The sequence below is a fragment of the Phyllopteryx taeniolatus genome, chromosome 1 (assembly GCF_024500385.1).
Source record: "Phyllopteryx taeniolatus isolate TA_2022b chromosome 1, UOR_Ptae_1.2, whole genome shotgun sequence".
Classification (NCBI taxonomy): Eukaryota; Metazoa; Chordata; class Actinopteri; order Syngnathiformes; family Syngnathidae; genus Phyllopteryx; species Phyllopteryx taeniolatus.
In genome coordinates, this window is record NC_084502.1 from 6825940 (window position 1) to 6839893 (window position 13954).

The following is a 13954-nucleotide window of genomic DNA, read 5'->3' on the forward strand; positions in this document are numbered from 1 at the left end:
GGATCAAAGCGCTTTAGCTTTGATCTCGGAGACGAGTCGCGCCCGATCCGTGTCGCCCTCTGCTGGGAGGATGGAGCATTTCACTGGCCGGGGCGCCGTTGCTACTCCTTTTTCCTCCACGCAAATAAGTCGTAAAAGTGAAGAAGACAATAAATAGACTGCGGTGATAACCTTTGTCTTTTTCAGTCAAACCGTTAATCAGGTTTTGGTCGGCAGTTGGCAATTGTTTGCGCGTGAACTGAGTAGATTGTGTTGCGACACCTCTGGGTGGGTGACGACGACGACGACGACGACGATGAGGAGGATGAGGAGGAGGCAGATTCTCAGCAGGCTGCTGAGGATGTGTGGACAGCGAATGGCAGAGATGAAGATGGAGGCAGAGATGCAACTGGAGAAGACAGAACATGAGAGAGCGAAGAAACATAAATAATTGATGCTCGATCCCGCCTCGCGTCTGCCGCCTGCTGTCGTTGACTTTATTCCAAGCAGAAACATAGCGTGACCTCATTATCGCATTAGGAGAGCAGTGATGAATGGCTTTTTTTTTTTTTTTTAGGTACCTTTTAAAAATGTAATGCTATGATATGGATGCAAATTCCTCCACACCTCTCTCGTCTTTGGCCAGAGCTGCAAATAGGAGAGCCTGAGGATTTCCGAACATTAGTGTCAGGGCGGCGCATAATTGTCAGATGTCGGTTGTGTTGAGGCAAAATAAATTGCGATACGTAGCGATAATTAGCTACCAAGAGCAAAGGCGCTGTTGATTCCGTTTCATCTTGTTTGTCGGCTACGCGTCGTTTCTTTCAATTGGTACATATTGCGCTACGCATTGGTGAAAGGCAACTGGTTTGAAGTTGTGTTGTTCAAAAAAAAATACAAAAATAGCAGAGCATCCTATAAGTTTTTGATTAAGATGTCAAATTATTATTTGCATACCTGAAAAAGACCTTAACCCAGCGGCTGAATGTTATGCTTGATTATTCATTTCGGACTAGCGAGACGTCTCAAAAGTTGAGAAATAAAAGTTTGAAATTCAAACGCAAAACGTCACTGGAATTGTCTGCTGTCATTTCCAGAACAGGTGGTCTAGTAAATTGGTTGAGCGGTCTAGCTGTAACATCCATTTACGACCTCGATGAAATATGATGTCATTTGTTGTACAATAAGGGGTCTCAGTGAGTGGAATGTCGTATAAGAAAAGAGATGAATTGCCCCGTCTTTAAGCTCATCAAAATCTGTTGGGGATTTGTGAAAACACTTTTGGACCGCAGATTCTTCTGATTCGTCTTGAAACAAATGAAGTTGTCTGTCATCTCGCAAGACCTCCAACGTCTTTTGTTTGTCGCGCTCCCCTCTCCGTTAGCACGACAGCGCTATTACGCAAAGCAAAACCCGACCCCTCCTCCCTTCTCCCTTTTGTTAAGACAGCCTTGCGTCCTACGCCCTCATCCCTCTCTCTCTCTCTCTCTCTCTCTCTCTCTCTCTCTGTCTTTTCTGGGCTAAAGCGCTCATGAAGCACGTGTTTGAGAAACCAGCAACACAGCGCTAAAAAAAAAAACAAAAAAAAAAAGTGTAAGAAGCTTCTTTTTTTGCTTTTTGGCCACCCTCCTCCTCCTTCCCACCCCCCGTCTCTCGCTCGCTCGCTCTCTCTCTTTTGCCACATCTGTGCGCCGACTCGGCTCACTGGCTCACTCACGGCCGCCTCAGCCGGCCGAGGGTGTTGACACCGGGACCGCTAGCCGCTGCCGGAGGATTAAGCGTGCTTCGGAAAGACGGAGTCTGCTTTGTCGCTTTGGCTGCTGTCCGCTGCGAGGGTCCGCCTCAGGGAAGGGACACATAAATCCATGGACCGAGACAATCCAAAGGAATGGCTGCTCAGGGAACCGTAAAAAGAAAGAAAGAAAGAAAAACAGCTGATGACAAACTGATGAAAGCGGGCAGAGAGCGAAGAAGGGGTTTCCTGTAAGGACCTGTCTGGGAACACGATGACACACGAGAGCCTTTTCCTCTCATTTTTGAAGTTGGAATTTTTAGACCTGGTGATGACATTGCTTCAGGAGGGCTCCACAAACGTCCACGTCTGGCTGGCGTTACACTTTTCACCCTCATTGAGTTATTTTCACTTTTGGCTCATCCTCATGGATCTGACATGGTGACTGGATCGCAATCCTCAACTTTTCCCGCTTTCTTCAGACGTTATAAAGTACAGAAAAGAAATAATAACATGCCCAAGAGCACATTTACTTATTTTTTTTTCAAAGGCATCCAGCTGTCAATCTGCTGCACGGAGGAGCAAATTGTTGTGGATGAGAACAGCGAGCTCGGAGGTTCCACGGAGAGCTTGGAATAAGACGCTGGGCTCTTAGGGAAATACTTGACACGTGCCGTTGGCGAGCACCTTTTAGGAGAAGGGAATCCCCCCCGATCTACTGACGTCTCAACGGCAGGACAGTCGCTGCAAGGACAGAAAAGGATTCCTGTTGGACTTGAAGTTTTCCATGTGGATATATTCCGACTTGAACCATCCTTTTCTTTTTTCTTTTTCACGACTCGGAGGCATCGCGGTCTAACACTCTCGTGCGCATATTTACAACCGCATTATCACCACCCACTTACACCATACATTTATATTCGCTGTAAGTATTAACACATTCCTGCCACTGATACATTTTCCACGCTGCAAGACCATTAGGATTTCCCCGAGGGGCTGCAACAGGATGTAGGTAGTAGAAGGTAGCATGGACAGGCGGAGGGCCGAGTTCAACAAGTCCCCTTCTGTCAGAGCTTTTGCCCACACGCGGATCTTATTGTGTTTGAAAGCGCGTTGCAGCCGCCAATCTCTGCCGGAAACGACCGCCGTGTTCCCACCACAGTCCGCGGCGGGAAACGCACCTGAGAAGCCGACCGATTACAGTTGTATTTTCGAGTCTTTTCTTCGTTCGCCGTCGCTCACCCAACTGCCGTCATTTTCTCCAACGGGTCTTTGGGCGCCTCTCGACGCCCTCCCCGCCCCGTTGTCTCCTCGGCCGCCCTGGAAGAAAGGGGGTCAATGGAGTGGACCATGGCCGGGTGCCGTTACCCCTCGCCGACACCGCCAGAGCGAGACCGAAGGTACCGGCACAAAGTGTCTCTGGTGGTGCGCTACTTCATGATCCCCTGCAACATCTGCCTGATCCTGCTAGCCACGTCCACGCTGGGATTCGCCGTGCTGCTCTTCCTCAACAACTGTAGGTCGATGCCATTTTGTAACTGAGCGCTGTGTTTTTGCCGATGTAAGCGACCCTTACGCACCTGACTTAACGTGACTTAAGCGGTGCGGTCGGATTCAGTTCGGCATGGCGCACGACTGTTTGCGTGTCTTCTGACAACCGTTGAAAAGGACACACTTGTAGACGACTTCAACTGTCCTACTTCCCGACACCCTTTCGTTGAGGCACCGCGTGCAGTCGTCCGCCATCCAATGGCTGAAGCGTGCTGGAGCGCGACCTAGTATTGATTGGTCTCCAATGAATGATGACTTTCGAAAGGGAAGACGAAACGCCTTTTAAAGTGAATTACGACAGTTCTAATTACGCTTTGGGAATGAGAAATTATGGAGGATTTGGTGCAAATAATTTGTCATGAATTATATCCACTTTGCAGTCATTACAAAAGATACAATACTGTTGGTTTTTTTGGGCAATTTCCTCAACATGGATTGTTCTGGAAAATGGATATCTTTAAAGCTACTGTGTGTATAGATTTCCAATCCTTCAGTTTAAGGTGGCGGCACGGTGGAGGACTGGTTAGCGCGTCTGCCTCACAGTTCTGAGGACCGGGGTTCAATCCCCGGTCCCGCCTGTGTGGAGTTTGCATGTTCTCCCCGTGACTGCGTGGGTTTTCCTCCCACATCCCAAAACGGGCATGGTCGATTGATTGAAGACTCTAAATTGCCCGTAGGTGTGAACGTGAGTGCAAATGGTTGTTTGTTTCTATGTGCCCTGCGATTGGCTGGCGACCGGTTCAGGGTGTAACCCGCCTCTCGCCCGAAGATAGCTGGGATAGGCTCCAGCACGCCCGCGACCCGCGTGAGGAGAAGCGGTAAAGAAAATGGATGGATGGATGGATGGATGGATGGATGGAAGTTTAAAGTGAGTACTGATGTTCTGCTTTGTGAAAGTATCAAGAAGACTATTCACGTGTTACCCCACGTTGGAGACGAGTTTTCGGCTGTGTAACTTTTGCTTCTCCTGCTGTTTAATCCTTGCGTCTCATGTTGCATTTTTGGGGGTTAACTGGGAGACGGCCAGATCATTTGTAACCTCATTTCAAGACAGACAGAATGTCGCACGATGTCGGTCAAACGTCACTTCTTCGACGTGGGAGGGGAGGAAATTGCAGATGACGTCAGCATGTGATGCGCGTGTGACCGGAGCTGTGCTCATTCGTGTTGTTTACACACGCGCGCTCACACGACATCATAGAGGAAAGTGGCAGACACACACACACACACAAAAAAACCCCATACGTCTTCCCGCACATGGCTAAATGTCAGCCTCAGACACGTATTGATCCGCTGAAGATATTGGCTGAATGATGTTAATGCGGTGACATTCACACAGGCAGCCAGTGTGTCAAGAAAGCGAGATGGGGGAAGACTAATATGTTTATGAAAAGACCTTATCATGTCAGTGATGACATGGTTTGTATCCCCCCCACCGCCTCACCCTCACCTCTTACTGTATCTCTCTGAATGTCATTACGGTTGACATACAGGCAAACCGTTGGGGGGAGTGAAAATGGAGTTGGACTCCCTTTTTCATCTGGAAAGACTTTCAAGGTCTGTCCAGGGGGTAGCCCAACTGTGTATTTCATGATTGAAGCGGTGTGTGCCAAAGCTTTTGACCAGACACTTTACATATGTGCTGTATATTTATCTCACAGCGCTCTCGAAACTTTCCTCCCCGATGGAAATAGGCTCCCGTCACGGCTGAAGTGACCGGGACAGGGCTTCGGCGACACTTCATTATCCGGCCTCGTCTTTCCACTCCCCTCATGTTGTTCCCGCTCTTTCCCCCCCTTAAGCCCCCAGCTGTTGACAAGCAATTCTCTGTCCGTCTCCATATAAAAGTCGGCTGCGTCTCAAGCTTCTTGGAACGTCCGCACAAACGCTTGTGGGGCCCCGCATAAGTGTGTCGTGTTGCTGGTTTCATTCGTGTGTTTTGTGGTCCTCATTATTCCTCGCAGTGCAGAGTCACCCAGAATGATGTCAGGGTGTGGAATGTGGCGCGCTGGCAGCCCCGACCGGCAGGGGGCTCTGCTTAATGAGACAGATGAAGGTTTGAGTGAATTGTGCACTCCGGCGACCTGCAGCACGAGGATCCGTGTATCACTGAACAGATCCATGCTGGCATCGGGCTTTTTCTTATGTGAAGGCTCGCTCCGTTGTGCGTCCGTCCCTTTGCAGTCAACTCCGACTCATTCTCATTTCCAAACAATTTTTCCTATGACAAAAAATGGAAATAGTATTATGTGTTTTAGAGTCAAACTGTTGGGACATAAAACCCATACAAACATAAACATTCAACTTATGCTGCTGTGTTTTTGCCGCGACGGCGTGAACTCTTGACATTTAGTGCAGCTTTAAAAGGGATATTCATTCCAAATCTCTTTGTTCTTTCTTTTTTGGGAATTTGAATTTGAATTCTGTGGTTCAAATATACGAGTATCCATCAAAAGTATTTCAGATGAGTTACCTGCTGCTATTTGCAGAGATCTTTTTTATGCGCAGAACATAGTGGCTCACGTTCAAATGTTGTCTGTTGACGTGAGTTTGCAACATGGGCCAAAAATGGTATCCCGCGCTACAATTTTGGAAATTGGTTGCTACTCAATGAACAGGTTGAGTCCACGAGTCCAGGTTGTGATTGACTTGGACCTTCACTGTAATGATAATGTGTTATATGCTATAAGAACATAGTACAATTCTTTTTTCAAGGATTTAAATAAATAAAAAAAAAAAAAATCTTTTTTCCTTTTTTCTTTTTTTTTTTTTTTTTTTTTTTTTTAGGGGGAAACCAACCCTGAAAAAGCTTATTGGTGGTTTATCCTTGCTTATTTAAGAATCTCTTGGGTTAAAAAAAAACCAAAACAATTATAATAATAAATGCAATTATAATGGGCGTGGGCGGCCCGGTCCCTGCCCCTCATCCCCCGTGAATTGCGGGGGTCAACCGTATATTGTTATTTCCTCTAAGCTGAACTTCCAAGACAGTGCTATACATGACATTTGTTGACAAAATGTGTCTCAATTACATGGTCTCTACTGCTGGATTTGAAAGGAACGTATTTTTTGCTCTTATCTCTTTCAGACAAACCCCCTCACTTCACACCTGCTCAGCCTCCTGACGGTAAGTCTTCTTTGTTTGCCTCGGTCGACCACATTGGTTTTGTGTATGTCGAAGTAAGCGACGACCCAGAAAGTTGGCCGCGGTCATTCAAGTTCAGGACCATTGCTCAGTGTCATTACCTTATGTACAGTATAACCTCCCGTGTCCTTCCGTGATATTTTCAATTTTGGTCAGAAACTCACATGGTCAATTGACTCTTTCATCCACGAATCTATCTATTGGTCAGTGCCCACGTGGATCTGCTATTTTTACAAATTATTGACCAATCTCAAGTGTTGAAAATGGCTTGCTGTCTTTGATAATGTGACATTAGTGGCTCAACAAACGTGAAGATTCCACTCGAAGCCAGCGATACAGTAAATACAAATGTGAATTATCTTTGGACATTTTTCTTGGTGTTGCTCAGTGCATTTCAGATAAATATTCATTTGAGAATTTACATTGCCATCCTAAACATGTGTCAGCATTCATTGTCTCAGGGCTTCTGCCTGTGAGGGACATCATGATGATTGCTTCAATTGAAAGTGTGACTGATGTTTAATATTTGCTAACACAGCCTTGTTTTTTATTCATCCCCATGGTAGGATCTCCTAGTCCAACACAGCGTCTGAATGCTTTTAAGATCGCATAATCCACATATTTTACCCCAATCTACAGTGTTTTTGTAGTTGTTTTCTGCATTTTTGCAATCTTTAATGGGAGCCAACTCATCTCTGTTTCCAGCTTCAGCATGAATATTTACCAGCTGTAGCACAGTGCGCTAGTGCTTGATAGATTTTTGTTGTGTAGTTGTTGTTTTTTTTAATGCCCTAGGCTGGGCTTTTGCAAGCTCTGAAAGGTAATGGATCATCCTGCTTGTTGGTAGACACCAAAGCTGGGTGCCTAAAGGGCAAATGAGCCAGGAGAGAATGTTTATTATTATCCCAGCCAGACAGTTGAGCCTGCTGAATTACATTACATTGTTACAGTAAGTGCTCCTTCCTGCCTCACATTGGCCAATTCCTTTAAGTGATAGAACTGTGTCCAATCAGAGGGATGTTGTCCTCTTAAGATTTTTAAGATGAACTTGACAAACGGCAAACAGTGACTAACCTTTGAAAGGCAAATATTGTCGCAGAATGTGATTCTCTGTCGGGAAGTCTGGCGTGCACCGATCTCATTTTACCCACACAAAAGAAATAAAGTCCTACTGATGGACTGAGCCTCAACATTCACCATGTATTTTCCGTGTCTGGGGGCACAGTTAGTTTCCACACAAGTCAAGCGTTTAAAAACCGCTGCTAGATCTTAATTACCTTTCCAATAGTTCCGCAGGCTTTCTATCAGCAGCCAATGTTTTTTTAATATCCCAAGGAAAACAAAAAGGCCAGTCTCCAATCAGTGTATTCAGCCTGTCTGGTGGGATGCTGTTTCTGCGGGTCATTTAACGCTGGGGAGATTAGTGAGACAATTAAAGAGAGTTGGCCACTATTTGGAGGTTTAGTAGTGGTGGAGGAGTGATTTACAAGTTGCTCACCAGCGTCTGAGGGCTAATATAACCATGCCATTAGTCAAATCTGGTCCAAAGAGCACAAGCACGCCTTCCACAGGATTTCTCCTCCACGCCAAGGACACTCCAGTCCCTGGTTCGGAACTCATTCACTGCCAGCCTTCCCGGTTAACATGGATATGTGACGTCTAAAGCCGTCAATGGCAGTGAATGTGTTAATTACATGAGATAGAAGACAAGGATACCGTGGAGCATGCATTTCTTAACAACCCAGTTTTGTCTTGGAACTGCTATTGATGAGACGTCCTTTTTGGTCCAGAGATTGTAAATTTCTCGTTTGCAAATTACAGCGAGAGAATCCTGGGTCTTGGGGGACAAATTACCCCGGCTCTTAGATATTTATGGTGTGGGCCACCCACAGATGAATGTGGAGTCTCCCTCCCTGCCAGATGAATGACCTATAATCACCAGTCCAAACAAGGATACAAGTCACAAAACAGCATTTAATTAGCTCCGCCCAGCCCTGTTCTTTACTGCCTGTTGTCTTTTAATGATAAGACAGTTGTTAGATGTTTGGCCAAAGCTAGAAAGCCCTGCTAATATGCAGTTTGGGGTATTAGGAGTGGACTTCAGGAAGTTCTTTATGGAAGACAACAAATGATCTAACTTCTTAATTTCGGTGCAAGTGCTTCTTGTAGATGACCTCCAGCGTTTTTCTTGTCATCTGCGTAGGTTAGTCCTTTTCCCCTGTTTTTTTTTCTTATGGATAATATTTAAAATTTTGGTAATACATACTGCTGGTCCTAAAAAATAGAAAATAAAAACAGCACTGCTTATATACAGTCATTGGCAAATGTTTATACAAAAATGCATTCATGCAATGTCTGTAGCAGTAAAGTGAAACTAAATTCAATTAGAATCAGATTCATATTTCAGACTGTGTTCACACAATACCATGTAGTTCAATACTCTGGTCCAGACCAAAGCGCTTTGTGATGATTGAATGTCGCGTTTGAGTGCGGTTCACTTAGTGTTCCGACCACTATTGTGATCGTCCAACATACAGTTGCCCAGTAAAAATGATATGTATGAAGACATAACCTGATTTGGATTAACCTGATGAGCACTAGGGATGCATTATGCGATACCGCTTTTGGGACCATAATGCTGTCGGCTGTGTTAGATTCATGTGTTTTGACCACCTGACCCTTTTCTTTAAGCCGTCTTGGTCTGCTTGAGTTTTGAATAATAGTGTCCAAAGTGACCCAACGAATCGCACAAAGCAATTGCACGATTATTATTTGAAACAAACCATTGTGTGAACACATGCAAATTGAATAATGCAAAATGTTGCATGTATGTAGGAAGTGGAACACTATATATATATATATATATATATATATATATATATATATATATAAGAGGTTCTGCACTTGGATCTGGTTGATTTTTACCTCCTTTTAGGTGTTAAGAGCCTAGATTAGTCGTTCAGTCTTTGATTTCTGAGATGACAAATAGTCATGGCGGAGGTCTGCAATCTCTTGAGGGTTTCATTCTGTTCCAGTATAAAGTTGATCTTTCTGTGGTTTAATAGTGTGCTTTTGTAAGTGTAGCCTTTTGCGAACGGCTCTCCTCGCAGCAGTTCTCCAAAGTTTGTTCCTGACTGACAGATTATTAGATTTGATCCACGGCAGTGGGAGACCTGCAAAAACAAAAAAAGCGGCCGCATGCTTGCTTGCAGTTTGAACACAACACTATGTCCTAATGAATATAACTTTTTTTTTTTTTTTGTCAGCTGTGGGATACTACAGGAACCAAACACTGCACTATTAGAAACCCGAATGAAGGGGAGCGGTGGGGTCGGTGCACACATTTAAACATATATAGACAAATTTGCAATTTATTCTGCTTGAGTTTTTCCTACGTTGTTGGCAATACGCCTGACTCACAGAGGAGCGGAATTAATTATAACTCCTCAGCCTATCTTAATTAAATCTTTTCACATCATAGATTTCTCACAACAGAGACAAAATATCTTCGGCATCTCAGAGGCGGGGTGGATTTACTGGCTGAGAAGGTCTCACATTAAGTTGGCAAATTGATGCTGTTGAAGTTGCCTGCCCAGAAATAGAAATTCACTGAAGTGTTTTGGTGTCTGACCCCTGTGGAGACATTGACTCCGCCGAAACCAAGTTGAATGCCCTTTCAAAAGTACACAAAACTCCTGGTCAGGGTGCTCTGTTTCATTTCATGACCCCAGAATACGCGCCGTCTTTAGGGTTTGCTCGCTGGACTATAAATAACGATCAATTGCAAATGAATTGACCTTACGTGTACACATTTGTTTTGAAAGGCTTCTCCCTCCGCTCTCCTTCGTTTAGCAGCGATCCACTGCCAAAATACCGCAACTCGAGATAGAAAAGTAATAAAAAATAATTAAGGTATTGTCACGTACAGTTTAGTCCGGCAGTTGTTGATGAGGCTCATTTCAAGACCCTGGACCGTGTATGCATCAAAGCAGCTGTGGTCGAAACTGAAAAGAAAGCTTTTTTTTCATTTTTTCGAAGCCTTTGTCACTCAACACGGCGTTAAAAAGTGAAAGTACTCATTTCACCTTGACATATACTGCGGGGAATTACCATGTGCTAAAACGCTGCGGTTGGGTTCTTTCATTCATGTTCACATGCCGACTCCTTGTCTTACGTTCCTCCTTAATAATGATCATAATTAGTTAGTTTATTCTATTAAAGTGAGAGTTGTCTGGGCAGTGATGGCTCTATTTAAATTGTTGGGTGGTGTTGAACAAAGTGGTGGAAAAAAACACACGCACGCACACAGAAACATAACCAGTTAATATGTTAATTACAGGAAAATATGTTACTTAGCTTGAACAACGTGTCTTGCCATGTCACCGTGCTGTTGAACAATATCGCATACTGATTTCCTGCTATTAACTGAATCCTTCATCACAGTCACTGTTTTCCGTAATGAGTCTGTGTGAAGTTATTTAAGCATTTAGAGCAGTGAAGGGAAAAAAAAAAGCTCTCTCTCTCACACACACACAGACACACAGACACACACGTTTGGGCCTTGCTGCCTCAGGTTGCATTGAAGACAAAACTCTGCGGTTCAATGCTCTCTGTTGATAGTTTCAGTAAAGTCATTTCAGAGATTTGTTTCGAAATACATTAAACATGTTCGATGATAATTGCAGAAAAACGTGCAATGACTGAAAACTAGGTCGTACTCAGTTGTGGAGATACAGATTTATTATTATTATTATTATTATTATTATTTATTTTTTTGTCCATGGCTAAATCAATGCCTAGTGAAACACTTCACTTCGGGCACGAGTCCCACCTCCATCACTATTTAAGAATTTGAGCGCCTTCGTTGGCATCATGGGTTTTTCTGCACAATCGCGCAGTGCACTAAACGAGCTAGCTATGCCTACCACCCGAAAATGGATCTTCTTCTCAGATAGTCTGCCGGTGTGGCCACCTTAGAACACCTCGGAAAAGTTACCTGCACAGGCATTTCAAATAATAAGCAACAAAACATTTTGAGTCACAAGGCACATAGTTGACGCTGGAGTGTTACCGCTTTAAGCACGACTCCGCTGGCTTCACATCTACTTCAAGTGTTGCATTACAGCCAAATAAAAAGAAAAAGGCGTTCATCTTTTTCTGTCCACTGAATGAAGCTCTTACAAGATATCCCGATGTCATGCATGGCGGTCGTTGGAACTCTGTGGTTTTGTGTGACTTTAGATGCTGTTTTCTTCTGAAATTCTTACAGGTGAATTGTGAATTGTAGATAGATAGATAATAATAGATTTCTCTGTGTGTGTGTGTGTGATATATTACTTGGAGGCTGACATGACAACCACTATGTGTTCGGCTGCGCACCATCGCAACAAAGCAGCGTCATGGCTCAGCAGCATGTCACTGACACCATTTATGTTCAACCCGTTCACAGCACAAATGCAAAAACACACACACACACACACACTCAGACACACACACATATATGCTGCTTGTAGCCCTCTCTAATAAGATTTACGACAGCAAAAAGCAAGAGTAAGTCAAAGAAAGTAGGCTGGTAAATCACTATTATGGGAATGTTTCTGCTACACGTTTTTTTTTTTTTTTTTTTACACCTGAGTGTATAGAAAGGCATCAATAAACAAATAATATGTTTGCTATTTGTGCAGAGACAATATATTGTTTGCTGCCATGTGACACACACACAGCTAGCCAGAAGCAAAGTGGACGATAAAGAAACATTATGTTGTTTACCAGCTTATCTGCGCCGAAAAGGACTTTACTAAACATCACTGGGTCTTGTTTACAAGCATGTAACTTATGGCCCCGGAATGTGTGTCCAAAAAAATGCTGAATGTGCCGTTACTTTTCCGTGAGTGTCATCAGTATCGTATCACGTGGTTAGGTTTGGACACTGAACTGGTGAGAAAAAGAATGACAAAATGCTGAATGGGCAGGGATCGGTGGAGACGTTCGTAATGAGTTAATGCGCATTATAGAGTGGTCGCCAATCTTCCCGAAAAATCAAGAAGAAACAGACGTCGATGTCAGCAATCTTCCTCTAATGTTGTTTGGAAACACAGCCGTAGTCGCTCCAAACACAATAAAAGCAGCACGACTGATGGCGCTAGTAAGTACAATCTATGAAACGGTGGCGCTGTAACACTGGCAGGCTCATTTCAATTGTGCTTTTACTCCGTGAAGAGTTAGTTGCTTGTGGTCATAGTGTGACAGGCATTAAAAAAAAAAAAAAAAAACAAGTCTTAGGAAATAAAAAAAAACTATTCTAAGTGAGGAGGCATGGTGGTTAATTAAGCCTTTTTCACCCTTCTCCGGCTTTATAATTAGGAGTTAGCCTCAACAGTGCAAGTGCTGTTTGTGCGTGTGGTTGTGTGTGTGTCTATGTGCTATTTTAAAGAAGAGGAAGCAGTTACACCGACTGAAATTTGATATTTGGTCCAAGCTCATTACAGAGACAGAGCACATCTTGGGTGGAGCTGCACTCCTACCTTGTGGGCGATATATACTGTAAATATACTTGAAAGTTACAGTAGGTAATAACTTGACTGCAGAATAACAGCTTTGGCACGATGCGGATGCTCCTCAGGCTTGTAATAAGAAAGCACTATCTCTGTTGTTGCCATGGTGACACCAGTTCAGATGCACCCGCGATCTGTAATATTGCTGGACCAGCCTTGGCGGAGGTCTGCTCTTGACCAGGTGCCATTTCTCAATTACTGTTGCTTGAACGTCCGGTACAGCTGACGCTCACACATGTACGCGAGCACGCATGCACACACATTGTGCAGAATAACAGTGTGAGAGCTTCCACTTGTGATTTATTAGCTGTGACATTAGCCACTGCTGCCAGGAGACTCCAATTCTAACACAGCTGCTTCCTGTCACCACATTGCCGTGACACCAGTAACAAGTTTCCTACTTTGACGTTGTAAAGTTTGTGTTTTTTCCCATTTAATCTTAATCATCACTTGCTTTTTTTTTTTTCTTCCCCGTCTAACTTTTTACCGGTTGGTTGGTGATGTGATGAGGGTGTGATTGCAAGTGATACGTGTAATGATTGGATATTAGGTATTAATTGAATACAGCTGAATTAAATCAGTTATGGCAGAAAGGTAACATAAAAAAATCGAAAGCAGAAAAATGACATTGCTCACGTTTCTGTAAGTCTTCATCCTCAGGCCTACGCGTGATCTCTACAGAGATAACTGTGACCTAAACGGCAAGTAAAGCAAAGCAAACAATGCACAATACTTCCACACGGTTGCGCAACAATCGACAACCCCATCTGGCAAAAGCACATATCATATTTGATGTGTTTTCACTGACAAATGCAAGTGGATGACCTCTGGTGAATTGGATGTGTCTTTTCTAATTCAGTTTATTAGTGGAGAATACCCACACGCACTCACACATATGCTGTCAAAAATGCAATTTACCGCAATTTCTCGTGTTTAATGTGCACCCATGTATAATACGCACCCCCCAGAATTTGTAAGATGTGTACAATTCTT

At 43.9% G+C, this 13954-nt stretch overlaps 1 protein-coding gene across 4 annotated transcripts in view; it reads left to right on the forward strand.

The window, feature by feature from the left end:
• The window catches only part of agrn (agrin), a 235913-nt gene that overhangs the window by 76478 nt on the left and 145481 nt on the right, over positions 1–13954 (forward strand). For 2 of the 4 annotated variants that reach the window (XM_061767294.1, XM_061767317.1), the window contains exon 3: positions 6351–6389. The exons of 1 other annotated variant lie outside the window; for it this stretch is intronic. In XM_061767294.1, coding sequence (XP_061623278.1) covers positions 6351–6389 — 39 coding nt within the window. Of the gene's footprint in view, positions 1–1663; positions 3228–6350; positions 6390–13954 lie in introns of those variants that run through there. One more of the 4 variants, XM_061767308.1, reaches the window with a different exon arrangement.